Raw genomic sequence first — 27948 nt, 5'->3', positions numbered from 1 at the left:
TTTTATTTTTTGAGACGGAGTCTTGCTCTGTTGCCAGGCTGGAGTACAGTGGCGCTATTGTGGCTCGCTGCAACCTCTCTCTCCCGAGTTCAAGCGATTCTCTTGCCTCAGCCTCCCAAGTAGCTGGGATTACAGGCACATGTCACCACACCCGGATAATTTTTGTATTTTTAATAGAGGTAGGGTTTCGCCATGTTGACCAGGTTAGTCTTGAACTCCTGACCTCAGGTGATCTACCTGCCTCAGCCTCCCAAAGTGCTGGGATTATAGGCATGAGCACCCCTGCCCTTCCCACACACACCACGCAAGAAATTATTTTGCTAAAGACTACTTTTTGGTGAGGGGCTACATTGCTGCATTCATGCCCCCTCATTATGGCTCAGGGCCCTTGTCTTGTCTGAGAGTCTGAAGCTCCAGCCTCTTAAGTGGGGCAAAGCTGTGACATGATCAGAGGGCTTCTGGCTCTGGCATAGTGCTGGGGGGATGGACAGGGGAGATAGCCAACACTGGGAGCCAGACCAAAAAAAAAAAAAAAAAAGCCAAGGTTTTTTTGCCAGCATACAAATTAAACCCAGTGCCTGGCTGTATCGGGGTTGTTGTTTTGAGACAGAGTCTCCTCTGTCACCCAGGCCGGAGTGCAATGGTATGATCTCGGCTCACTGCAACCTCCGCCTCCCAGGTTCAAGTGATTCTCATGCTTCAGCTTCCTAAGTAGCTGGGATTACAGGCGTGCGCCACCACGCCCGGCTAATTTTTGTATTTTTAGTAGAGCTGGAGTTTCACCATGTTTGCCAGGTTGGTCTTGAACACCTGACCTCAAGTGATCCACCCACCTCAGCCTCCCAAACGCTGGGATTACAGCCATGAACCACTGCACCCGGACTTTTTTTGTTTTTGAGACAGGGGCTCGATCTGTTCTCAGGCTGGAGTGCAGCAGGGCAATCTTGGCTCACTGAAACCTCTGTCCCCCAGGTTCAAGTGATTCTCATTCCTCAGCCTCCAAGTAGCTGGGATTACAGACGTGCACCACCACATGTATCTAATTTTTGTATTTTTGGTAGAGACGGGGTTTCGTCATGTTGCCCAGGCTGATCTCAAACTCCTAGCCTCGTGTGATCTGCCTGCCTCGGCCTCCCAAAGTGCTGGGATTACAGGCATGAGCCACCATGCCTGGCCCAGGCTGTGCTATCTTTAGTGCCAGGGCTGAAGAAAGGAAGAGGAGAATAGGTTTCATTGCAGGAATAGTGGTGGGTGGGGTGGCAGCTACCTGAGAAAATCTAGTCAGTGAGCCTAGGTCCAGTGGGTCAGGGGAGAGAGCCTAGGGGTCAAGGTTGCTCTTGGCTGGGCAAGCTGAGAACAGTGTGTAGGGAGCAACCTTGGCTCAGGGTAGATGGCAGACCTCAGCTGTAGAAGGAGCAGTGAAGCCACATGAAAATGGCAGGCTTCTGGCAAAATGCAGGGATGGGCTGCAGCACAGCAGTTTAGTCTAAATAGGAGCAGCCCAAGGGATGTGTGTAGGTTTTAGAACAGCCAGGCTACAGCTCCCCTCCCTCTTCACTGGTGTCCTTGAGAGGCCACAGTCAGAAGAGACAATTCCAGGCTAGGGAGAGATGTCAGCATGGGAACCAGAGACCCTAGTCCCAAATTCAAAACTCTAGCCAGAGTCCAGAACTGCATCTGAGCCTAAGAGACAACCTCTTGCACCTCCCAAAACTGAGAACAGTTTTACCGGCTCTGGTGAAAAAAACCCACTACCAGCTCATATGTGGGAGTGGGAGCTGAGGCTCTGCTGAGTAACACAGCCCAGTGCACACAGCCGTCAGGGCCTGGCTGGGCTCCAGTCCTGCTGTGTCCAAAGCTCTGCCGTTTTCTGCTTTGTCCTCTAGCATGTTCTCTAAGACGCCCTGTTGGGATCCTCAGGCCTGTCCCTTTTGTCATCTGCAAGGGGGGGCCTATAAGGCCTTATAGGGGCTGGCGAGGCTTGAGTGGGAGCGTGACGCATAGAGGGAGCTCAGTCAGCTCCCTCCCCTCCCTCCAGGATTTGGTCCTGACAGGGAGCTCCATCAGGTCCTCCCCAGGGTCACCAGAGGCTCAGAGGCTGTGTTGTCAATTATATATACCAGGCAGTACTATGGCTTTTCCTCCTCTAATACTGCCTGTTAATTGGAGACCCCACGTCTTCACGTCCCCCTCTTCCTGGTTCTCATTACCACAGCCTGGTGTGCATTTCCCCGTGTCCACTGACACCCACGCCACATGGGTCCAAAAACAGAGTGTGTTCTCATTGCCTCATCCCACTCACCCTGGGCTCTGCCACCACTGCGCCATGGCTCTCGGGAGTCCCATCTGACCCTTGTCACCAGTGCAGTTCCTTCTCTTGGGACTCATCCCTTCTGAGCCCTCCCAGGGTCCCTCCCTTCTCACCCTCCCCTGCTTCCTCCATCTCCAGGCTTTCATTCTGGTGGAGCATAAAGAGTTGGTGCTTCTGGTACTTGTTATTTGGATAATGGCAATTTTTTTTTTTAAAGCTGACTAATGCCACTGCAGTCACACATTGCTCTTGGTAATTGCCAGGGTCCTTTTTCCAGTATTGTGGCCGACTTCCACCCCAGAACCCCACTCTACTCTTGAGCTAAGTGTCTTTATGTCTCCTATTTTAAATTAGGGTTGTGTTCAGTTGCATGCAACAGAATTCCGGGAATCAGTGCCGGCAATCCATAAAACAAGTTTGATATTTTCACCTAACAAGCAGTCTGGAGGCCGGCCAGCATTGCAGGGCGGGTCCAGCAGCTTTGAGAGGCTGCAGTGGCCGGGTGCTTTTGGACTTTTCACCCACCCTACCACCCTGTCTTCTGCTGCTCCAAAGGCAGCTGCTACACCTCTGGGCGTAGTATTCCTGTTTCAGGCAGGAAGATGGGAAGGGCAGAAGTTTGTCTCTTTCTATTAGGAAATAATAGCTTTTTCAATAGCTCCTCCTTTTAGATTTCTGTTCACATATTGCTGATCAGAATTATGCCAGTGAACACTGTAGCTGCAAGAGAGCTTGGGGAAATTGAATGTTTAGGTAGGCACTTTCCTGATCCAGAGAAGACTGAGACTTAGAAGGAAGGAGAATGGAGCTGGGGAGAAATAGGAGTGACTGCCCCAGGTACCACTTGCAGAAAGCCACAGAGTGAGCAGGACAACACCTGTGAACATTTCCTGTGCTCTGGGTCTGGTGCTTTCCAAGTTTAACACCCAGGGACGAGTGGTCAGGGACTGATCGTTGAGGAACTGATGTATATTAAACAAACTTTCAAGTCCCTGCAATGCAGTGTAAATGAGTAAAGAGCCAGCAGGGGAGAAACTGCCACTAGTGGAGATCATGCCAGTGGGCAGCCATTGCTTGGCTCTGGGGGTGGGTGCCAGAGGCCTGCAGGTGCCCAGGGTCCAGGTCTGCCCAATTTTCAAGAGAAGCCAGAAAACCAAATTTTTAAAAAGTTTTTTTGTTCTAACTCTGTTTTGAAAAAAGTTTGGTGTTACAGAAAAGTTGCAGAGATCGTACAGAGTCCCCACATATCCTTTACCCAGCTCACATTAAATCTTACATAAAGGAACACCGGTACAATACTATTAACCAAAGTCAGTGTACTATTCAGACCTTACCAGTTTTTCTGCCACTGCCCTCTTTCTGCTTCGGGGATCTGGTCCAAGATCCCACATTCATTTAGTTGTGTCTCTGTGGTCTGCTCCTGTCTGTGAGGCTTCCTCAGTCACAAAGCTAGAGGTTTACATGACCTTTTCCAGGTTTTCCCACTCTACTGTAATAATTTGGAAATTATACGTCGGCATCTTGAGATGTCTTTTGAAAAATAAGGGGACTTGGGCTGATTGAATGTTGATCACTCCCTCTCATCTTCTACATTATTAAGTTTGCCTTCTTATTTTATTATAATTCAAATTATTTTTAAGTCAGGCACAGTGGCTTATGCCTGTAATCCCAACACCTTGGTAGGCCAAAGTGAGCAGGTTGCTTGAGCCCAGGAGTTCAAAACCAGCCTGGGCAACATAGCAAAACCCCATCTCTAAAAAAAATACAGAAATTAGCTGGTGTGGTGATGCACGCCTGTGGTCCCAACTACTTGGGTGGCTGAGGTGGGAGGATCGCTTGAGTATAGGAGATAAAGGCTGCAGTGAGCCATGATTGCACCACTGCACTCCAGCCTAGGCGACAGAATGAGACTGTCTCAAAAAACAACAACAACAACAAAAAAAAAAACACCAGAAAACAGCTAAGAGTTTTGTATTGTTGTTTTATTTCAGGTTCAGGGTACAGATGCAGGTTTGTTACATGGGTGAACTTATGTCACAGGGGTTTGTTATACAGATTATTTCATCACCCAAGTACTAAGACTAGTACCCAATAGTGATTTTTTCTGCTCCTCTCCTCCTCCCAGCCTCCACCCTCAAGTAGGCCCCGAGGTTATTGTTAAGTCCAAGCAAGAGAAGACCTGGTGGAAATGAATGTGTAGCCTTAAGATGTTTTGAGGGGGATGGTTTACTACCAGCTGGAAGTTGCTGTGCTGTGAAGCTGGTAGTGGTTCTCAAACTTGGCTGCACGTTACAGTCACCAGGACAATTAAAAAATAAGAACCCCAATGTCCAAGCTGCTCCCAAAACCAAAGGAGAATCTCTGGGGTTGGGACCAGGCATCTGTGTTTTTAAAAACTCCCCAGTGACTACAGTGTACAGCCAAGTTGGCAGGTCTAGAGCAGGACCATGGTTGCGGATCTGTCAACATGAGCCGAGAACAGCAGGACTTTATGTCTTTTTTCCACACCCAACCACTGAAAGGATGGGACTCACCCCTTCAGGAACAGTAGCACAGGAGAGCCGTGATTCTTGGGCCTGAGTGCTGGTAGGGACAGGGTCAGGGATGGGAGGCGTGATGCATATATGGATCTCCAGGTGGGTTGGAGAGTTGGCAAAAGCCCCTCAAGTCATTCCAATGTGCTTCCTAGAGACTCAGAACACGAGGCAACAGAGGAGGCAGGGAAGGGTGGCACAGTGGTGTGTCACCACTCTGGTTTATGGAGCCTGCTCCGAACCCCACAAACCCACTACGAGGGCCAGGTGGGAAGGGTGATAGGGCAGGTGACTTATGATACAAGGAACAGAGACCATGGGATAGCACTGCAGGGACTGGGGAAGGAGCAGGAGCAGAAGAACCCCCTCCATGACAGCAGCCCCCAAGCGTGCCCCACTCCCACCATCCTCTTCCTCGTCACTGCCTCACCTGACCTCTTCCTGTCTTCTCCTCTGCCAAGGCTGATGGGAACCACCCTGTAGAGGTCCATCTGCGTTCAGACCCAGACGATGCCAGAGCTATGACCGGGCCTGCAGGCGTGGCGCCGAGGGGAGATCAGCCATGGAGCAGCCACAGGAGGAAGCCCCTGAGGTCCGGGAAGAGGAGGAGAAAGAGGAAGTGGCAGAGGCAGAAGGAGCCCCAGAGCTCAATGGGGGACCACAGCATGCACTTCCTTCCAGCAGCTACACAGGTGAGGAGAGGACTGGCAGGGGACACGGGGCAGAGGAGGCACAGCCCAGTGCAGTGGGGATCCTGGCCCACTGTGAACACCATCATGTGGGGCGCAGAGTAGCAGAGTGCTGAAGGACTGGAGCCAGAAGCCTGGGTTCACGCCCAGTGCCGTGGGGATCTGCTCTGCCACTCACCAGCAGTGGGGCCTGGAGCAAGGTGTACCACTTCCTTCTGTAAAACAAGCCAGGGGATGGTAGGTGTTGTGGATATGGGCTCTTGTGAGAATTAAATGAGTGGGCATTTGTAACACATGTCATCATCATTATTAGTATTCCCACCACTGTTACCACAAGGAATCTGAGACCAATCTCCACTAACAGCACACTAGAAAGATCAGCTGTACCTGGGATTGTTATGATAAATTCCATTGGTCTGCAATAATTATACACATCATCGTTGAGCTGCATCGTAATTAGATAAAATTGCTAAGCAGTTAGTATGAATAAGTCAACTAATATTATTTTTATGCAGCCAAGCAGTTGTAGCTTCTGTTGTCTCACTTGTTGGTTCCCCTTTATTTATCAGCAGTGTAGACAGTTTTCTCTAGTACTCTGTACCGTTCTGTCATCTTCATTATCATCATGTTATGTTCACCTTCAAAAGCATCCAGAATCCATGCAGACCCTGGCTTTCCCTTCTGCAATTCCCCCGTTTTTTTGTTTTTGTGTTTTTTGAGACAAAATCTCCTTCTGTTGGCCAGACTAGAGTGCAGTAGCACAATCTCAGCTCACTGCAACCTCTGCCTCCTGGGTTCAAGCGATTCTCCTGCCTCAGCCTCCAGAGTAGCTGTGATTACAGGAGTGCACCACCACACCTGGCTAATTTTTGTATTTTTTAGTAGAGATGGGCTTTCACCATGTTGGCCTGGGCTCAAGCGATCCACCCGCCCCAGCCTCCAAAGTGCTGGGATTACAGGCGCGAGCCACCGCGCTTGGCCTGATCCCTCTGCTTCTTGCTTTCTCCCTTCACTTCTGTCCTTACCCAAGTGCTGCAGGCCTATCCATCCAGCTCATCCTCACTCCTTCCCTCAGAAGGAACTCAGGGTCATAAGGATGTACTGCTGGGAGTAGACACCCTGCACTCGCTGCTGCTTTCAGCTGCAGGAGATCCTAGCCACATGTAGTGACTCAGGCAGAGGAGCAAGCCCACACCACAGGAATGGGCTCTGGACCCCTGTGACTGCATGGAAGCAGGAGGAGGCAGTTGGTGTCCAAGCTAAGGCAGGGTGGAGGCTGTGGAGGTAGCGCAGGCTTCTGTTTGGGTCTGCAGCTAAGATGGGTCTGAATCCTTGAGCCACACGTGCACCTTGAACCTGCAAAGCAAGTCCCAGAATTTTGCAGTTCTTCCTCTTCAGTGTATAGAGTTGGGTAGAGGAAGTACAGAGCCATCATTCAGTCCTTCTGATCTCACCCAGGATCACCTGGGAGTGACCAAAATAGGCTTAATGTGATTCTAGGGCCAAAGTGAAGGCGTCCCCATTCCCCGAGTAACCAACTTCCTGTCTATTGGCTGGTGACTGGGATGGCTTTGGAAACACAGCCGGTCTCAGAAGAGAGGAACAGCTAACCAGGAGTGATAATTCACTCAGTGCCAGTAGCACATACTGTTCTAAATCTGAAGAAGGTGGGGAGGGTTAGAAAGCAAAGGGAAGACAGTGGAGACTAAGAATGAGTGTGGGATGTCACGAGGATGCAAGGGAGAATGCAAGGAGAAGAGATGGCCACAGGGTTTGTGGTTATGCTGCCTGCCATGGCCCACCTCATCCCCACATCTGAGCCCAGGCAGATGGACGTCCCCTGCAGAGCAGTGTTCTGTCCTGGAGTTTCCTCCACACCCCTTCTTGGGACCAGGGCTGTTTCCCAAATAGCACCACTGTTCCCGTGCAGGCCAGGTGAGGTGCCTGGGAGCAGGGGTAGGGTGAGGCAGGCATGGCGGTGACCTCTCAGGCAGCTTCGTTGTGGGATTTAGGGCACAGCGAGGAAACATCCAGGGCAGAGGTTGCCTCACCAGTCACATGGTACTATGTATAAGGTGGTGTTTAATAGATTCTGTTTATCAATAAATGGATGAAGTGGAGGTAGAAAGACTTCCTTGTTCAATCATTGAAACAGGAGAGAGGTTACTTGACTTAATCACTATGTGTTAAAGCCACAGTGTATGAAAAGTTCCCCAAAATTCTACAAGACAAGCAACCTAGGAGGAAAATCAAAACAGGTAACAATGGGACAAATACAAATGGCCTGAAAACCCAACAGGTTTTTCAGTCTAACCAACTCAAAGAAAGGACCTTAAGTTGCGATGCCATTTCACCTGTCAGATGGGTGGGGAGGATTTGGCTTTTCCACCACCAGGGGTGAAAGGGTGGTGTGGACCAACACCTCTTAGTGCGCAATTTTTTTTTTTTGAGACAGACCTTGACTCTGTCGCTCAGGCTGGAGTGCAGTGGCACACGATCTCGACTCACTGCAACCTCCGCCTCCCAGGTTCAAGTGATTCTGCTGCCTCAGCCTCCCGAGCAGCTGGGATTACAGGTGTGCACCACCGTGCCTGGCTGATTTCTGTATTTTTAGTAGAGATGGGATTCCGCTGTGTTGGCCAGGCTAGTCACGAACTCCTGACCTCAGGTGATCCGCCCACCTTGGCCTCCCAAAGTGTTGGGATTACAGGCATGAGCCACCATGCCTGGCCAAGTGTGCATTTCTTTTACCCTGCATTCCCATTTCTAGGAACGTGTCCTGTGTAAGTACTTGCTCAGCATGCACAGAGATTTCCACACTAGCTTATTTACTGCAGGACTGCTCATAAGAGCAAAAATAGGAACGTGCCCATCTGTGGGGAACCAGTTCTAGAAACTGTGGTAGAGCCATGTGGTGGAATACTCTGGAGTCATTGAAAAGGATGAGGCTGGTTTGTATATATTAAATAAGTTCCTGACAAGCTGGGGATCCCATTGTTCAAAATCCTTGTGTTTCATAGAAGGCACCAGAAGAGTCTATACTGAAGGACTCAGGGGCTAACTCTGAGGAGCAGGATGGTGGTTAAGGATGCTCTGTCACAAGATCCTGCATACCCTTCTGTATTTTTCTCAACAAGTCTGCACTACTTTGATAATTTAAAAGGCAACTGTACTTTTTTTAAGGTTAAAATTAACTGTTTAAAAGGGGGGTGAGGGGCCCTGGAGACAGAGCCTCATCATGTGTCCGGAGCAGAAGGGCTTTGAGATCACAGAGACCAGGGCAGGCATCCTGGGTGTGTCGTTGTGAGCTGCAGCCCTCGCCAGTGCCATCACTTCTCCGAGTCTCACTGTCTTCACCTTTACAGGCTGTGTCCTACCCAGCCTGAGGGCCGGCCGGGTGAGAGTCAGTGGGGGTATCTGACACATCGCAGGTCTCAGCACCTGCTAATTCTCTGCCCCATCCCCATGAGTTATTACTTTGGCCTCAGGAGTCCCCTGAGGGACCCATAAGGACAGGGCATGGCTTTGAGCCCTGAAACAGCAGGAAGGCTCCACAGTCACCCCTGACCCCATCCCCCCAGCAGTTCAGCACTGACTCGCAGTGCACATACTGAGCTCCACCGCTGCCAAGCACCTTCTCCTCACCCTCCCCCAGTCAGGCAGGACAGACCTTCCCATCAACAAGGAAACTGAGGTTACCAGAAACCCACTTGCCAGGGTCCTGTGGGTATGTAGGAGTAGAGACAGCTAGAGCCAGGGTTCATATCCCATTCCCTTTCTTATCCCTCCTGCTTCAGTGACATCCATCCCAATCACACTTGAGAAAGAAAGAGGAAGATTAAGTGTCCTTCCTCCTGGCCTCAGTACCTCCTCACTTGGCAAGCACTTGGTGGGTGTCAGGCTGGGCCCAGCACTGTGCCCAGGGCTGGCCATACAGCGGTGGACAAGGCTGAGTGCCTGTCCCAAGGAGCGCACAGTTCAGGCAAACAGGACAACAGAAGTAAAGAGGCTGCTCAGTAACCCAGCCTCAAATCCCTGCAGAATTTGGCCTGGCTTCAGAAGCTGCTGGGTACCTGTTTGCCTGTGAGCTCTGCCAGCGAAGTAAATAAACCAATCGGGAGCCTCCTGGCTGTCTTCACAGCCATGACAACGGCATTCTCCCAGCATTGGAGACTAGATATGCAGGAGAGCTCTCAGCCACAAATGATGTAAATAAGGTCAATAGTGTCTATTTGCTGAACTTGTAATCAAAGATGGTGAAACTGATACTTTACTCTCTGGGTGAGAGGGCTAGTGTTTACACTGAATCCAAACGTTTGGATAATGACAGTACCTCCTCAGCAGTGACTGTGTCCTCTTGTTTATCATAATAATGTTACTGATTAGCAGTCCTGAACCTGCAGATATGTGTAGTAGTGGAATGCTGAGGTTAAGAGCTCAGCTCCAGGAGTTGCACGGTTCTAGGTTATAATTCTTGCTCTGTCACTGTGTTAGGGTTCTCCAGAGAAGCAGAACCTGTGTGTGTGTGTGTGTGTGTGTGTGTGTCTTTTGAAAGAAAGAGATGTGTTTTAACGAATTGTTTCCCACAGTTGTGGGGGTGGCAAGTCCAAATTTTGCAAGGCAGGCAGGCTGGAGAGCTGGGGAAATTGATGTTGCAGCTCAAGTCCGAAAGCAGCCTGGAGGCAGAATCTCCTCTTCCACAGTGGGGCCACGGTAGGCACTCAGTCTTTTTTCTTAAGGCCTTCAGTTGTTGGATGAGGGCCACTCACATTATGGAGGTAATCTGCTTTACTCAAAGTCTTCTGATTTAAATATTAGTTACATCTAAAAAATACCTTCCTAGTGGCCGGGTGCAGTGGCTTACGCCTGTAATCCCTGCACTTTGGAAGGCTGAGGCAGGTGGATCCCCTGAGGTCAGGAGTTCGAGATCAGCCTGGCCAACATGGTGAAACCCCGTCTCTACTAAAAATACCAAAAAAACTAGCTGAGCGCCTGTAATCCCAGCTACTCAGGGGGCTGAGGCAGGAGAATCACTTGAACCCGGGAGGCAGAGATGCAGTGAGCTGAGATCGCGCATTGTACGCCAGCCTGGGGGACAAGAGCGAGACTTCATCAAAAAAAAACCTTCTTAGCAATGTTGTTTTGTCAAACAACTGGGCACCATGGCCTAGTCAAGTTGATAGGTAAGATCAACATAGCTGCTATCAGCAAGTTACTTAAGCTTCTGAGCCTTGGAGACCCGGCTTCCTTGCCCATAAAGTAGGGGTAAGAAGAGTATCTTGAAGGGTTGTTGTGAGGTTTTACGTGAGATTAAATGGGTGTCCAATGGAGGGCCTTTAGCGGGACACCTGCTTGCCCCCACCTCTACCCGGGACATTATGGTGTGGGGTAAGTGGTGGAACCTTCAGAACCTGGCCCCTAGTATGGGAAGAATTCTGCCGTCACCTTTCTTTCAGTAGAGAGGGAAACAGCCCCCTTCTGTGACAGTCACATGCATGAGTGATGGCTCCTTCCAAAATCCTGCACCTCTTACTGCCCCTTACCTGGCGTTGCCCCACTCTATCTCATGTTCTAGTTTTCTTATCTCTTTCTCTTTTTTTCTATTTTATTTTTTTCCTGTAGGCACAAGTGAGTTACAGTAAGTTAAATTACATCTTACCTTTCCTTGTTTTTCTTGTTTATTTATTTGTTTATTTATTTTTTTGAGACAAGGTCTCGTTCTGTCAGCACAGGCTGGAGTACAGTGGTGTAATCACAGCTCACTGCAACCTCGACCTCCCAGGCTCAAGTCATCTTCCCACATTCAGGCAATCCTCCTGCCTCAGCCTCCCAAGTAGCGGGGCCCACAGGCATGTGCCACCACACCTAGCTAGTTATTTAAATTTTTTATAGAGACGGGCTCTCACTATGTTGCCAGGCTGGTCTCAAACTCCTAGGCTCAAGTGATCCTCCCGCCTCAGCCTCCCAATGTGTTGGGATTATAGGTGTGAGCCACTGCACCTGGCCTTTTTTTTTTTTAAGTAGAGACAGTCATGCTTTGTCACCCAGGCTGGTGTACAGTGGCACAATCACAGCTCTTCTAGGCTCAAGGATCTTCCTGCCTCAGCCTCCTCAGTAGCAGGCACTATAGGCAGGTGCCATGACACCCAACTATTTTTTTTTACTTTTTGTAGAGACGGGGTCTTACCATGTTGCTCCTGGCCTCAGGTGATCCTCCTGCCTTGGCCTCCCAGAGTATTGGGATTACTGGCGTGAGCTACCACACTCAGCCGTTACCTTTTTTTTTTTTTTTTTTTGAGACAGTCTCACTCTGTTGCCAGGCAGGGGAGTGCAGTGGCATGATCTCAGCTCACTACACTCTCTACTCCCCCACCCCCAGGTTCAAGTGATTCTCCTGCCTTAGCCTCCCAAGTAGCTGGGACTACAGGCACGAGCCACTGTGCCCAGCTAATTTTTATATTTTTAGTAGAGACAGGGTTTCACCGTGTTGGCCAGAATGGTTTCAATCCCTTGACCCATGATCCACCCGCATCGGCCTCCCGAAGTGCTGGGATTACAAGTGTGAGCCACAATGCCTGGCCCTGCTCTTACCTCTTTCTTACCTCAGCTATTTGAGGGCAGAGTCTAGGTCCTGCCCTGCATATAGAAGGTGCTTATCATGTGTCTTTTGAGTGAACACAGAGGGTGACATTGTCACGTGCAGTGCCAACAGCAACCAAATGACTAGACACCTGCTGACTTTCCATGGCCACAGGGAGGATGAGAAAGGCCCTGCAGGAGGTGTGAATAATCTAAGGGTATTGGCCACTGTGGACAAGACTCGGTGGTGGAAGTGAGCTCCGCGATCCAAAGGGAATGTGAGTAGAGATATGCAGAGTCTAGCAGAGGAAGCAGACATGTAGGCCACAAAAACAAAATTACAAGAAATGCTACAACGCAAACATATGCTCACGGACTGCACAGATTCAAGGAGGAAATGCCAGAAACCCTGCCTGCCCCAGCATCTGCGTGGGCGTCCACAAAGGGTTTCTGTCATGTTATCTCGTTTTCTTCCAACATCCAGTGCTGTGAGTTTTATTGTCCCTGTTATAATGCCTCCAGGAGTGGCAGGTCCTACCCAGCCCCGTCAGCCAGTTGGTGCTGCGGTCAGGACACCCAGGCAGCCTGAGGACTGCCAATTGTGCAGAGAGCTATCATGTGCCTGCTGCGTGCCCAGCACCTCACACAGCTCTCAGTGTCAGACCACGCTGGTGCCCTGGTGGACAAAGTTCCTGGCCTTGTGGCCCTTATGTCTAGTGGGTGGCTTCCAACAATGAACACACACAGGATATGTCAGGCGGTGACAAAGGCCTGAGAAGACCAAAGCAGCTTCACCCTCCCAGAGCACTGCTTTGCCTTCCCAGGCCCGAGACATGGAGGGCGCCCAGTCTCCCAGTCTGGGTCAAGAGGAACAGTTACACATCTTGGAATGACTGAAGTTGGGAGCTAAGGTGCCAGGACAAGACAGGCCATTTTAGGAACCAGAGACTTGTGTCACCCCTAAACCTCACCAGCCAGGAGGGGAGCAGCCCACTGGGTCCTCTCTGCCATGGTTGGGTGCTTCTTGTGCTCCCCCTCCTGTGGCCAGGATAGGGGAAGGAGGCTTTCCTGCTGCCACTTCTAGGGCCCAAGGGGAAGCTGGGGGAGTGGGGAGACCGTGTAGGAAGGATGGAGTGCACTTTGGTTGGTAGCAGGTGGACAGTTACTCACATGGTGGGGAAATGAAGGTTGCTTGGCCTGTATAGTAGAGGGTATTACTGCAGGCCTGGAAAACATTAGTCTGGGTTCATCTCCATGGCTTGGGTCCCCCTGATGTCCCCTTCTACTCAAAATGGCTGATTCTCTGGTTTGGAGGTTTGGCACCTGCTTTTGGGGGTGTTGCTCAGTCATTAGAGAAGAGTGCAGAGGTTGGATGGTCATCATGGCAAAAGCAGGACAGCTGGTATGTGAGGCCATGAAACCAGCTCTGGGCTAGCAGTCAGGAAGCTGAGGCTTAGTTCAGGTCCCCTTTCCAAGACGAAGAGATCATTTCCGAGTGTCCAAAGGGCACTGGGAAGAGACTCCTAGCAGTTCTTAGGAAATCATCTGACAGCAGATGTATCCTGAAGTCATAGCCTTAGCAAACTGCCTTCCCCACCAATACACTCAACACCCCGTGGTTCAAACATCTGTACGTTTGATAGAAAAACTTGGAGAAATTCAGTGTGTTGCTTAATCAATATGACTAATACCTAAGCTGTTCTACTCAAGCAAGAAGTGTCATGGGAATGAACTTGAGCTTCTTGAGAGATTGTTTACAGCATGCCTGGAGTCTATGCAAGAATAGAACTTCCTTTGGGGGATGGTGGGGAGGCTAGCTCTGCAGAGGTCTACAGTCCTGCCGTTTCTGCAAAACACATTGCACACATCTCCACGTGGGCCATACAATGGCGACCTCTGAACCAGGAGAGCTGCTTCCTAAGGGCCATCTAAAGACTGTGTGTCTGCTTTCTCCTTGCTTTCCTTCTCCCAAAACACAGCCATTCTCCTCCCCACTGCTGCCGCATAGTGAGTTCAGTCCGGGAAGTCTTTGACCCAGCCCCAGTGGTAATAGCTGCCGTGTACTGAACATCTTCTGTATGTTAGGCTCTGGGAGAAACACTGTGGAGACTTTTTGCCCATCCTCCCAGAGAAGCTGTCAATACCCCTGGTTCTAGGTGAAGAAACTGGTCCTTAGGAAGGTTGACTCCCTGAGGCCACACAGCTGTTAAGTGGCTGAGCTGAGGGCTGTGGGGCTGTTCCCACGCCCTGGCTTCCAGGCCTGGCAGATGTGGAGCTGCCCCTCCATCTTGTGTCCACAGACCTCTCCCGGAGCTCCTCGCCACCCTCACTGCTGGACCAGCTGCAGATGGGCTGTGACGGGGCCTCGTGTGGCAGCCTCAACATGGAGTGCCGGGTGTGCGGGGACAAGGCATCAGGCTTCCACTACGGTGTTCATGCATGTGAGGGGTGCAAGGTACGGACTCGGGGGAGCGGTGGCTGGCCACTGAGGCTCTGGTCACATGGTGAATTGACCCTCCACAAAGCTTTCCCTGCCTTGGGGTAGGGCCCTGACTGTATCCACTGCAGAATTCCTGCCCAGGAGGCAGCCAGGCCCTTGGGCTCCAGACCTCAGCTCTGGGCACTGCAGGAGAAGAGGGAGTTCCCTTGTCAAGCCTACCCTGTCGGGCACCTGTGTTGACCCAGCTTTGTGGGTGATTGTGCCCCCCTGGGGACCAGACAGGCAGGACAGAATTAGGGTCTTGGGCTGAGGTCTGGGTTTCCTATTTCTCAAGGCTCAAAGGGGGCTCTTTGAGAAAAAGGACGGACATTTGTTTTTCCAGTGATATTTGTGGGTCCTTCCTAACTTCACACGCATCGAAATCTCACGATTGTTTTATTGAACCACCACCTCACAAATATACAGAACCAGATAAATGTATGAGAAACCAAGTGCCGTGAGACAATCTTATGTTACCAAACTAACAAAGAAGCTTTTTTTTTTTTTTTTTTTTTTTTGAGATGGAATCTTGCTCTGTCGCCTAGGCTGGAGTGCAGTGGCATGATCTCAGTTAATTGCAATCTCCACCTCCCGGGTTCAGGAGATTCTCCTGCCTCAGCCTCCAGAGTAGCTGGGATTACAGGTACACACCACCATGCCTGGCTAATTTTCGTACTTTTAGTAGAGATGGGGTTTCACCATATTGGCCAGGCTGGTCTCGAACTCCTGACCTCATTTTAATAGAGACAGGGTTTCACCATATTGGCCAGGCTGGTCTTGAACTACTGACCTCAGGTGATACACCTGCCTCGGCCTCCCAAAGTGCTGGGATTACAGGCGTGAGCCACTCTGTCCAGCCCCAACAAAGAAGCTTTAGGACTTCTTTAGGCATTTAAAATAGTTGTGTTCTTTTTGTTTTTTGTTTTTTTGAGACGGAGTTTCACTCTTATTGCCCAGGCTGGAGTGTAATGGCGCGATCTTGGCTCACTGCAACCTCTGCCTTGCGTATTCAGGAGATTCCTCTGCCTCAACCTCCTGGGTAGGTGGGATTACAGGGGTGTGCCACCACACTCGGCTAATTTTTCTGTATTTTTAGTAGAGACGGGGTTTCACCGTCTTGGCCAGGCTGGTCTCAAACTCCTGACCTCGGGTGATCAGCCCACCTTGGCTTCCCAAAGTCTTGGATTACAGGCATGAGCCACTGCACCCAACCTAAAATAGGTTTAATTAAAGTTTCAGAATTATTTATTTTCCTTCTCCATCTCCCCTCCAAAAAAATTCCTCCTCATTACTTCCAAATTTCAGGAGTATTTACACCTTATGCATAATCAGGCCCTTTGGCACAATCTTCCCCCACCTCTTGGTAGCCTTTCCTCACCTGTTCTTGGTGCCTCAGGGCTTCTTCCGTCGGACGATCCGCATGAAGCTGGAGTACGAGAAGTGTGAGCGCAGCTGCAAGATTCAGAAGAAGAACCGCAACAAGTGTCAGTACTGCCGTTTCCAGAAGTGCCTGGCACTGGGCATGTCACACAACGGTGAGAGCTGACCAGAGCAACACAGGCTGCTGGCTCCACACAGCCTGAAACCAGGGTCCAGAGAGCCCTCGGGGCAGCCCAGAGGGGGCGCCTGTAGAGCAGTGCCTGGCACACAGTAAGCACCATGGCTGTTGGCTGTTGGCTTTGCTGATCTGGACCTTGGGTCTTAGAGCCTAAGACCTGCCAGTTCCTCAGACTGCCAGCATCTACCATGGTCCCAGGCCTGGGGTAGTCTCTACCTCCCTGTACCTGAGGTTTACCCATTCTGGCCCAGAAGGGAACTGAGAATTGATAACAGCTTGAACAATTTGGGGAACACCAGTCCCAGAAACTCAAGCCTGTCTTAGATGACCTGACACAGCATGAAAGCTACTGCCAAGGCCAGGGATCCCCTTGGCCCTTCTTGGTTATAGAAGGCAGGCAGTAGCCAGTAAGTGACCACATCTGTCAACTCCCAGGAGCCAGGCAGAAGTTTCTTGGAGGTCAGCCACTCCCCAGAGACAAAGCCTTCTCTGCCCTGTGCTCCAGGCCTCCTGCAGAGCCTTGTCTTCGGACCTCTAGGGTAGGATATTGCAAAGCCCACCTATCCCCTTAGTACCTCTCTGAGTCAGACCCCTAGAGGACAGGGGAGAGCCTCTTGTGATCTCAACAGGCAGGTTAGCTGCTTGGCCAGCTTTTACCCAGGGATGCCCTAACTGCCTTGCATCTTAGAGGGTAGCAGGACCTGAGCCCTCCATTTGCGGCTCTCCTGGGTAATGGGGTCTGGCAGGTCTGGGTTTGATTCCTTTCCTAGGAAATCTCAGAACTGACTGAATCCCTCTCTCTTTACGCTAACTCTGGGAGAAGTCGCATTCGTATCCTACTCAATTACTAATGACAACAATTTTTGAGTGCTTACTATGTGAGGATTCTTATTTAATTGATCTAATAACTCAGTATGTTTTTAAAAGTATTAGCCTCATTTTTATGATTAAAAAAGAAAAATGGCCAGGTGCAGTGGCTCACACCTGTAATCCCATCACTTTGGGAGGCCAAGCAGGAGGATTGCTTGAGTTCAGGAGTTTAAGACCAGCCTGAGCAACATAGTGAGACCACGTCTCTACAAAAAAAAAAAAAAAAAAAAAAAACAGCCAGGCTTGGTGGCATGCACCTGTAGTCTCAGCTACTCAGAAGGTTGAGGTGGGAGGATCGCTTTAGCCCAGGAGGTCAAAGCTGCAGTGAGCCATGATTTGCCACTGTACTATAGCCTGGACAAGAGTGGACACCCTGTCTCAAAAAAAGAGAAAAGAAAAAAGCCGGGCATGTTGGTGCATGCCTATAATTCCAGCATTTTGGGAGGCCAGGGTGGGTGGATCACCTGAGGTCAGCAGTTCGAGAGGATCCTGGCCAAGGTGGTGAAACCCCATCTCTACTAAAAAAAAAATACAAAAACTAGCCGGGCATGGTGGTGGACACCTGTAATCCCAGCTACTTGGGAGGCTGAGGCAGAGAATTGCTTGAGCCCGGGAGGCAGAGGTTGTAGTAAGCCGAGATCACGCCACTGCACTCCAGCCTGAGAGACACAGCGAGACTCCGTCTCAAAAAAAAAGAAAAGAAAAAGAAAAGTGAAGGAGTCTGCCCCAAGTCACATAGCTAGTAAACTGCTAAGCTAGAACTCAAACCCAGGCCTTTGTCACCAAAGTCTGTCTTACCCCAGTCAGAGTAGCTTAGTCACTTAGTATGTTAGAGCCCTTGTGTTCTGGGCACTGTGAACAGAACAGACAAAATCACTGCTCTTGCAAAGATACACCCCCCAAAAAAGAATCACATCTTGTGGAGCTTGCAATCTGGAGGGGCCACCCCAGCATTCCCACCTTGCTGACTCTAGAGCTTCTGGGGACCCTGGGCTCCAGAAGGATTTGGCCCATGCACCTATAAAGGGATGGGGATGTCAGAGGTGCTGGGGCCTGCCTGGGCCCCTTGCTGACTGCCCTCTTCTCTGTGCAGCTATCCGTTTCGGCCGGATGCCGGAGGCTGAGAAGAGGAAGCTGGTGGCAGGGCTGACGGCAAATGAGGGGAGCCAGTACAACCCACAGGTGGCCGACCTGAAGGCCTTCTCCAAGCACATCTACAATGCCTACCTGAAAAACTTCAACATGACCAAAAAGAAGGCCCGCAGCATCCTCACTGGCAAAGCCAGCCACACAGCGGTGAGTGTTGCTGCTCGGCCTGGCAGTATCCTGGGCTCTGGGTCCCACTGCTGCCTGCCTGACTCCTGGGAGAGCCAGGCCTTCTCCCTCCCTCAACTTCATGGTGCAGGCAAGGGATATGGGGAGCACAGGGTGGGGGTCTCCCGAATCCTGGTCTCTAACAGGGCCTGGTTTTCAGCCCTTTGTGATCCACGACATCGAGACATTGTGGCAGGCAGAGAAGGGGCTGGTGTGGAAGCAGCTGGTGAACGGCCTGCCTCCCTACAAGGAGATCAGCGTGCACGTCTTCTACCGCTGCCAGTGCACCACGGTGGAGACCGTGCGGGAGCTCACCGAGTTCGCCAAGAGCATCCCCAGCTTCAGCAGCCTCTTCCTCAATGACCAGGTTACCCTTCTCAAGTATGGCGTGCACGAGGCCATCTTCGCCATGCTGGCCTCCATCGTCAACAAGGATGGGCTGCTGGTAGCCAACGGCAGTGGCTTTGTCACCCGCGAGTTCCTGCGCAGCCTCCGCAAACCCTTCAGTGATATCATTGAGCCCAAGTTTGAATTTGCTGTCAAGTTCAACGCCCTGGAACTTGATGACAGTGACCTGGCTCTATTCATTGCGGCCATCATTCTGTGTGGAGGTGAGTGAGAGTGTGGCAGACGGGCTGGCCCGGCACACCCAGTCGTCCTGGGGGCTGGCCTGCACTGCAGGGCGCTGTGCCTGAGCTCTGACATTGTGGGGAAGTGTCCCTTTGATCTTGGCAGCGGAACATGCAAGGCACTGACTGAGCATGCAGGGTTAGCTCCATCTCGTTATGTATGTAGATGGAGGTGGAGATAGGAAAGAGACTAAGCCAGACGTGGTGGCTCACGCCTGTAATCCCAGCACTTTGGCAAGCCGAGGCGGGCGGATCACTTGAGGTCAAGAGTTCGAGACCAGCCTGGCCAACATAGTGAAACCCCGTCTCTACTAAAAATACAAAAAATTAGCCAGATGTGGTGGCACACACCTGTAATCCCAGCTACTTGGGAGGTTGAGCCAGGAGAATTGCTTGAACCTGAGAGGTGGAGGTTGCCGTGAGCCAAAATCCCACCACTGCACTCCAGCCTGGGTGACAGAGCAAGACCCTGTCTCAAAAAAAGGAAAAGGACTAACAGGCAGTATGCTGTCATGTTAATGTGGGGTGGAAAAATTGTCTGCATTGTCTCTGCATTTTTTAAATTCCAGCACAATAAATACAATAATAACTATGCTAACTAACCGTGGCCTAGAGCTTACTTCATGCCAGGCACTGTTCCTTTTCATCGATGATGACTCACTTGATCCTCACAACAAACCTGTGCAGGAAGAATGTTTTCTATCTCCATTTTACACATCAGAGAGGCTGAGTGACCTGCCCATAGCTTCATCGATAGGCTGTGGCAGACACAGGATTTGAATTAAGCATTGAGTCTCTTAACCACGATACTATGTTGCCTAATCAGGGGGGAAAAAACAAAAGAAGTGGATTAAGACCAAGGGTAGGGAGACTAGAACACCCAGTGGAGCATTGCTGATGGGACAGGGCTTGGTCCGTCACGGGACAGGTCTTGGTCTGTCACGGCCAAGGAGGCCTGCTGTCCCCTGGGCCAAGTCACCTCTTGGGGTGGAGGTAGGGGAGCTCCACTGCCTTTCTGAGCTCCCTGGCGTGCCCTGTGTCCCCACAGACCGGCCAGGCCTCATGAACGTTCCACAGGTGGAGGCTATCCAGGACACCATCCTGCGTGCCCTCGAATTCCACCTGCAGGCCAACCACCCCGATGCCCAGTACCTCTTCCCCAAGCTGTTGCAGAAGATGGCTGACCTGCGGCAGCTGGTCACCGAGCATGCGCAGATGATGCAGCGGCTCAAGAAGACCGAGACCGAGACCTCGCTGCACCCTCTGCTCCAGGAGATCTACAAGGACATGTACTAAGGGCGGCACCCAGGCCTCCCTGCAGGCTCCAGTGGGGTCAGCACTGGAGGGGCCCACCCAAGTGACTTTTCCGTTGACCAGCCCTTGAGCACCCGGCCTGGAGCAGCAGAGTCCCATGCTCGCTGTCAGACACATGACACCCACCGCCTCTGGCTCCCTGTGCCCTCTCTCCCACTTCCTCCAGTCAGCTCTCTTCCTGTCTATTGTCTCCCTCTTTCTCAGTTCCTCTTTCCTTTCTAATTTGCTTGCTCTATTTCTTCTTTCTGTAGGCTTCTCCTCTTCCCTTCTCCCTTGCCCTCCCTTTCTCTCTCCACCCCCATGTCTGTCCTCGTTTCTTATTCTGTGAGATGTTTTGTATGATTTCACCAGCAGCATAGAACAGGACCTCTGCTTTTGCACACGCTTTCTCCAGGAGTAGAAGGGAGTGGGGCCTGCCCTCTGCCCTATCATTGCACCTGCAGTCTTAGGGTCCTCACTTCTGTCTCCTGTCTTCAGAGCAAAAGACTTGAGCCATCCAAAGAAACACTAAGCTGTCTGGGCCTGGGTTCCAGGGAAGGCTGAGCGTGGCCTGGACTGACCGCAGCAGCCTGTAGTCCTGGGGTCCCCGCTGTAAAGGACAGTGGGCAGGAGGCCCAGGCTGAGAGCCAGATGCCTCCCCAAGACTGTAATTGCTCCTTCGAGGCTGAGGCCACCCACTGACCCAACTGATCCTGCTCCAGCAGCACTCCTCAGCCCCACTGACACCCAGCGTCCTTCCATCTTCTTCACACTGGTTTGCCAGGCCAGTGTTGCTGATGGCCCCCTGCACTGGCCGCTGGACGGCAGTCTCCCAGCTTGGAAGTAGGCAGGGTTCCCTCCAGGTGGGCCCCCACCTCATTGAAGAGGAGCAAGTCTCAAGAGAAGGAGGAGGGGTTGGTGGTTGGAGGAAGCAGCACACCCAATTCTGCCCCTAGGACTGGGGGTCTGAGTCCTGGGGTCAGGCCAGGGAGCTCAGGGCAGGCCTTCCGCCAGCACCCCCACTGCCCCCCTGCCCAGTAGCAGCCACCCACATTGTGTCGGCACCCAGGGCCAGGGCCTGGCCTCACATCCCACTGCTCCTTTCTCTAGCTGGCTCCATGGGAGCTCAGGCCCCACTCTCCCTGAAACTGCCCCCTCCAGCACACACACAAGCACTGAAATCACTTTACCTGCAGGCTCCATGCACCTCCCTTCCCTCCCTGAGGCAAGTGAGAACCCAGAGAGAGGGGCCTGCAGGTGGGCAGGCAGGGCTGGGCCAGGTCTCCGGGGAGGCAGGGGTCCTGCAGGTCCTGCTGAGTCAGCCCAGCACCTACTCCCAGTGGGAGCGTCCTGGGATAAACTGAGCCTGTTCATTCTGATGTCCATTTGTCCCAACAGCTCTGTCGCCCTCCTCTTCCCCTTTACTCAGCCCAGCTGGCCACCTAGAAGTCTCCCTGCACAGCCTCTGGTGTCTGAGGACCTTGTGGGACCAGTCCCACACTGCTGGTCCCTGCCCTCCCCTGCTTCCAGGTTGAGGTGCGCTCACCTCAGAACAGGGCCAAAGCATAGCTGGGCATGCCATGTCTGAGTAGGGCAGAGCCCTCCAGGCCTGCAGGGGCAAGGGGCTGGCTGCAGTCTCAGAGCACAGAGGTAGGAGAACTGGAGTTCGAGCCCAGGCTTCCTGGGTCCCTCCCAAGGGGCCATTCTGTGTGTGACTCTGGGTGGAAGTGCCCAGCCCTTGCCCCGACCGGTGCTGTGGCCTCCCTTCCATGCCCCAGGATCACACTCTACTGGCAGGATTCTTCCAGCTCCCCACCCACCCAGCTGATGGGGGTTGGGGTGCTTCCTTTCAGGCCAAGGCTATGAAGGGACGGCTGCTGGGACCCACCTCCCCCTCCCCGTGCTGCGTCCCTGCCCCGACCCGGGTCTGGTGCTGAGGATACAGCTCTTCTCAGTGTCTGAACAATCTCCAAAATTGAAATGTATATTTTTGCTAGGAGCCCCAGCTTCCTGTGTTTTTAATATAAATAGTGTACACAGACTGACGAAACTTTAAATAAATGGGAATTAAATATTTAAGAGCTGACTGGAAGCTGACTCAGTTACTTGAATGTTTTTCCTGGGGCTGACAGGGCTCCATACCTCCTCCATATCCAGTACTGGAGGGCAAAGGAGGCTTTGGGTGCTGAAGCCCTCCTTTGCCTCCACCTCGCTTTGCTCACCACTTGTCAGTCGGGTGGATGACTGTGCCATTTCCACCCTGCAGAGAGAATTTGGGGTGTGAGGGTACAGAGGATGTGTGGTACCCTGGTGGAGCAGTTGGGGTCTGGGGAACGGGAAGGCCCCTGGAGGAGGCGGATGCAGGACTCAATAGATCAAAGCCAGTTTTTCATCACCACCACGAGAGATCATGGCTTTCCTCTCCTTTGCTGCCACCCAGTTCTCTCCTGTCTTTCCTGAGGTGCCATTTCCCCAGGGGTCCAGTAGAGCCCAGCCCCCAGCAGCCATGGGTTTGTCTGCAGTGCGAGGCCAGGTCAGGGTATGTAACAGAGTATATGTTTATCTAGTCAGGAAAAAACTACAGCTAAATATTTCCAAATGGGGAATGTACTGCAGGGAGTTGTTGCAAAAGTATTGGAAGTACTGAAAGATCAATAGAGGGAAATAGAGGTCATCCGGAGATGAGTAACTGCAGGAAGCCATTCTCACCTCCAGGGCTGAATGGGAAAATGGTATCATTTGGGGGCCACCATTGCTAGAACACACACTGACACTGCAGCAACCAGGAGCCTGAAGTCACCAGTTGATTTGACTGTAGAACCAGACTGCTGGTGCCTGAGTTCACGCACATGGTACATATGGGGCCACCAGAGTGCCCAAGGCCACCACCACTGCTGCCCCTGTGACCTCACTGCTTGAGTGCTGTAGCCCCATAACTCATAGCCTGGTCTCAGCTGCTTCTGCCAGAAGTGCTATCAGAGTTTGGGGTTGGGGAAGCAAAGGATTCTTCCTTCTGCCTATCTTCCAGTCTGTTGCTTTTACCTCCCATTGGGAGAAAAAAATGGATGGTAGTCTAGGAAATGGAGTTTGTAGACTTCCACCCATAGAGGAGCATGTGGAAGGGTGGTAATTGAACCAAGCATCTGCAGGCAAACAACTAGCACAGCGTACAGGCACCAGCCCCAGTGTGAGGGATCCCAGATGCCCACAGCTAAGGGATGGTCACTATAGCACCTGCCTCCCTGTTTTCTCTCTTTGCTGGTCATCTTGGCAGAGCAATCTGAATTGTCAGGTCCCATATGGTTCATCTCAGTCCAGAGAGTGACAGTCCCAGGGGAACAGGAGGAAAAGAGGAGGAGGAAAAAAAGGGGTGCTTGGAACCAGGGCATCTCTGAAATTGGTAGCCTTTTTTATAATGGAATCCTCTGGTTTACTTGGTATTATAAGTAGAATGTTCATTCAGAAACAGAATGCTTGTTCCTCAGTACTATAAGGAAAAATTAGCATTTAGACAAAAAGTTTTCTCAGCAAGGCAATTTTACTTTCTGCAGAAAGGGTGTTCCTCACAGATGGAACAATGGCAAGACTGCACACGAACAGAGGGAAGCAATTTTTATCCCTTACACAGCTTGTCCTTGGTACTATGTTGTGTCTCCATTGGCTGCAGCCAGACCGCACAATCTAAGCTAAACCCAACTAGCTAATAACTTAAAACTTTATCCTAAAGAGGTAAAGGTAAGGGAGAACAAAGGAAAAGAGGAAGTTGCTTGCAAAAGGACTTAGAAAAGTAATAACCAAATATATTGGTTAAAGTACAAGGACATCGAATGTACTCATTCCCTTATATCTAATAGCTACACAGGATAGGGCTTAACAGAGTTATTAGCACAAAACAAGGTGGCTTGAAGGAAGTTAGTCTTCAAAAGAAACTATTATTTCTAACACTTATGATTTATTTTTTAACAAGAAGGGAAACTTTGAAGAGGAACCTTTTTACTTTCTACACTTGGTTTATTTTTCTCACCTCCCTATTCTTTCCCACACTATCAAGTGGAGAAAAAATAGTCAAAGACTGTGTGTGTTTCAGTTGTCAAAGGCCAGTCCTCTTCCCAGCAATGAAGAGGTAAGAACCCCATGTACTAAATAACCAGTTCTCATTCAGTTCAGAGAGTCAAAGCTGTCTCAACCACTTTATCTGGGTTCTGGTGCTGCAAAGAGCATCATATTACTCTGGCCCCTGTTGTTACTATCCCTAACTGCTATTCCTTATTAAGCAGTTATTTATGCATTATACATACATCACCTCTAATCTTACAAGGTAAACCTTATCACCTGTCATTTTACAGAGGAGGAAGCACAGTGAGAGATTAAGGGGTGTGCCTGTGGTCACAGCTAGGAAGAGGCATGGCCAGTATTCTATCCACAGCCTTAGGATCTCTGCTTTTCACCCAGGATCAAAACTTTGAGGACAATAGTTGGTCACCTGGTCTCTTTTTAATAATGCTCAGGACACATGAATCAAGCATTTAAACTAAAAAAAGAAGAAAGCAAACTTAGGAGACTTAGAAGATCCTCTTGGCAATAATTCTATAAACCTAAAAGTATTCTGAAATTAGAAGTTTATTAGAGAGATGGCCAGGCGCGACGGCTCACACCTGTAATCCCAGCAGTTTGAGAGGCCAACGTGGGTGGATCACCTGAGATCAGGAGTTCGAGACCAGCCTGGCCAACATGTTAAAACTCGGTCTCTACTAAACATACCAAAAACAAAAACCTGGGCATGGTGGTGTACACCTGTAATCCCAGCTACTCAGGAGGCTGAGGCTGGAGAATCACTTGGACCCAGGAGTTCGAGGTAGCAGTGAGCTGAGTTCACACCACTGCACTCCAGCCTGGGTGACAGAGAGAGACTCTGTCTCAAAAAAAAAAAATGAATGATTGGAAAGAAAGAAAGAAACAGGGTCCTGAACAGGGTAGTATCCCTGGGAAGCCTGGCGAAAGCAGACGCAAAACCTTTCTGGAGGACAGATACAGGCAGTAGAGAATTCCCACAAAATCCTAGATACAAAAAAACAAGCCTGCATGAAAATAGACATAACAACCAGTGAAATTAGAGCCCTGGCACCTCAAAAACATATAACTATTTACTGTTATACAGGAAATAAATGTTTTACTTGGGAGGCTGAGGCAGGAGGATCACTTGAGCCCAGGCATTCGAGGTTGCAGTGAGCTATGATTGCACCACTGCACTCCAGCATGGGTGACAGAATGAGACCCTGTCTCAGAAAAATAGGCCGGGCACAGTGGCTCGCTATCCCAGCACTTTGGGAGGCCAAGGTGGGCAGATCACAAGGTCAGAAGATTGAGACCATCCTGGCTAACACAGTGAAACCTGGTCTCTACTAAAAATACAAAAAATTAGCCAGGAGTGGTGGTGGGTGCCTGTAATCCCAGCTACTTGGGAGGCTGAGGTAGGAGAATGGCGTGAACCCAGGAGGCGGAGCTTACAGTAAGCTGAGATTGCACCACTGCACTCCAGCCTGGGCGACACAGCGAGACTCTGTCTCGAAAAATAAATAAATAAATAAATAAATAAATACATACATACATACATACATTAAAAAAAAATCAAGGTTGGGCACGGTGGCTCACACCTGTAATCCCAGCACTTTGGGAGGCCGAGGCAGGCGGATCACCCAAGGTCAGAAGTTTGAGGCCAGCCTGGCCAACATGGTGAAACCCTGTCTCTACTAAAAACAAAAAATTAGCCGGACACAGTGGCACGTGTCTGTGGTCCCAGCTGCTCTGGAGGCTGCTGACACAGGAGAATCTCTTGAACCTGGGAGACAGAGGCTGCGGTTAGCTGAGATCGAGCCACTGCACTCCAGCATGAGCAACAGAGCGAGACTTCGACTCAAAAGAAAAAAAAATCAAAACATAAGAAAGGAATAATTTGCTTTTTTTGTTTTTTTTTTTGTTTGTTTGTTTTGAGATGGAGTCTCAGTCTGTAGCCCAGGCTGGGGTACAGTGGTGTGATCTCAGCTCACTGCAACCTCTGCCTCCCAGATTCAAGCGATTCTCCTGCGTCAGCCTCCGAAGTACCTGAGATTACAGGTGCCCGTCACCACGCACAGCTAATTTTTGTATTTTTGGTAGAGATGGGGTTTCACCATGTTGGTCAGGCTGGTCTCGAACTCTTGACCTCAGGTGATCTGCCCACCTCAGCCTCCCAAAGTGTTAGGGTTGCAGGCATGAGCCATTGTGCCCAGCCAATTTGCTTTAAGAAAAAAATTTTTTTAAGAAATGCCTGGAACTTCCAGGAAAAAAAAAAAAACCTGAATGAAATAAAAATTACACAGCCAGAGATCATTTTTTGCACCTCAAGAAGGATCTGTAGAAATTTTTGGCCAGGCATGGTGGCTCACGCCTATAATCCCAGCACTTTGAGAGGCCGAGGTGGGCGGATCATGAGGTCAGGAGATCGAGACCATCCTGGCCAACATGGTGAAACCCTGTTTCTACTAAAATACGAAACATTACCCAGGCCTGATGTCGCATGCCTGTAGCCCAGCCCCTCGGGAGGCTGAGGCAGGGGAACTGCTTGAACCCGGGAGGCAGGGGTTGCAGTGAGCCGAGGCCGCACCACTGTACTCCTGCCTGGCAACCCAGGGAGACTCCATCTAAAAAAAAAAGAAAGAAATTTTCCGGAAAATAGCAAGGGAAATCGAGATATAGAACATATGGAAAGAATAAATTATACACTGCAGAAGGGAGAAGTTGGTGCTGTACAATCAATTTGAAAAACAATTTGCAAAATCTAGTCCAGTTGAAGGTGCACGCGGTCTATTACCCTACATTTTCCTATTAAAATGTGTCTGTGGATGCTACAGGGCACCACCCATATCCCACCCCTCAGGACCCAGCTGCTGGGGGTATTGGCTGCTGAATTCAAAGCTGAGTTCTTCTCGGGGAATTGCCTTTACCAAAGGAAGCTGCCTCGCCCAAGGATATGCACACGCCCTGCTCAGGGAGTACAAAGGCCAAGCCTTCTTGCCTGTTTTGGGACAACTGGAAAGACTGGCCCAGCTCCAGAGCTGAGGCTTCTCTTATAACTACATTGCAGCTTAACTTCAATGGTTAACTTAACTGGTTAGGGAGAATCCTCTAACCAGTCCTGCTTCCTTCAGTTCCTTACAGGTGTTGTTCTAAAGAGCATTCCCCAGAAAGTGTTGTGCAAGTAAACTTCCAAATCTATTTCCTAGAGAAGCCATCCTGAGACAGTACCCTGGAAAGAAACTCATCAAATTACACCAAGACTCATATAAATGTTTACAGGAGCAATAGCAAACATTTGGAAACAATAAAAATGTTCACCAGGCTGATGCAGTGGCTCACACCTGTAATCCCAGCACTTTGGGAGGGCAAGGCAGGAGGATCACTTGCGGCCAGGAGTTCAAGACCAGCCTGGGCAACATAGTGAAACCCCATCTTTCCAAAAAGTTTTGTTTTTGAGACGGAGTTTCACTCGTTTCCCAGTCTGGAGTGCAATGGTGTGATCTCGGCTCACTGCAACCTCCGTCTCCCAGGTTCAAGCAATACTCCTGCCTCAGTCTCCCAAGTAGCTGAGATTACAGGAGTGCACCATCACGCCTAGCTAATTTTTTGTATTTTTAGTAGAAACAGGTTTCACTA

General features: G+C 50.6%; 1 protein-coding gene across 8 annotated transcripts in view; it reads left to right on the top strand.

The window, feature by feature from the left end:
* The window catches only part of PPARD (peroxisome proliferator activated receptor delta), an 86953-nt gene extending 64616 nt beyond the window's left edge, over positions 1–22337 (top strand). For 7 of the 8 annotated variants that reach the window (XM_023212606.2, XM_023212609.2, XM_023212610.2 and 4 more), the window contains 6 exons: positions 5307–5537; positions 14414–14568; positions 15989–16127; positions 18114–18316; positions 18495–18945; positions 20012–22337. In XM_023212606.2, coding sequence (XP_023068374.1) covers positions 5408–5537; positions 14414–14568; positions 15989–16127; positions 18114–18316; positions 18495–18945; positions 20012–20259 — 1326 coding nt within the window. In that variant the 5' untranslated portion in view covers positions 5307–5407 and the 3' untranslated portion in view covers positions 20260–22337. The remainder of the gene's footprint in view (positions 1–5306; positions 5538–14413; positions 14569–15988; positions 16128–18113; positions 18317–18494; positions 18946–20011) is intronic. The other variant, XM_023212613.2, reaches the window with a different exon arrangement.
* The last annotated feature ends 5611 nt before the right edge of the window (positions 22338–27948 follow it).

Source organism: Piliocolobus tephrosceles, chromosome 5 (genome assembly GCF_002776525.5).
Source record: "Piliocolobus tephrosceles isolate RC106 chromosome 5, ASM277652v3, whole genome shotgun sequence".
In the NCBI taxonomy this organism is placed as follows: domain Eukaryota; kingdom Metazoa; phylum Chordata; class Mammalia; order Primates; family Cercopithecidae; genus Piliocolobus; species Piliocolobus tephrosceles.
This window is presented reverse-complemented; position numbering and strand designations above follow the sequence as displayed.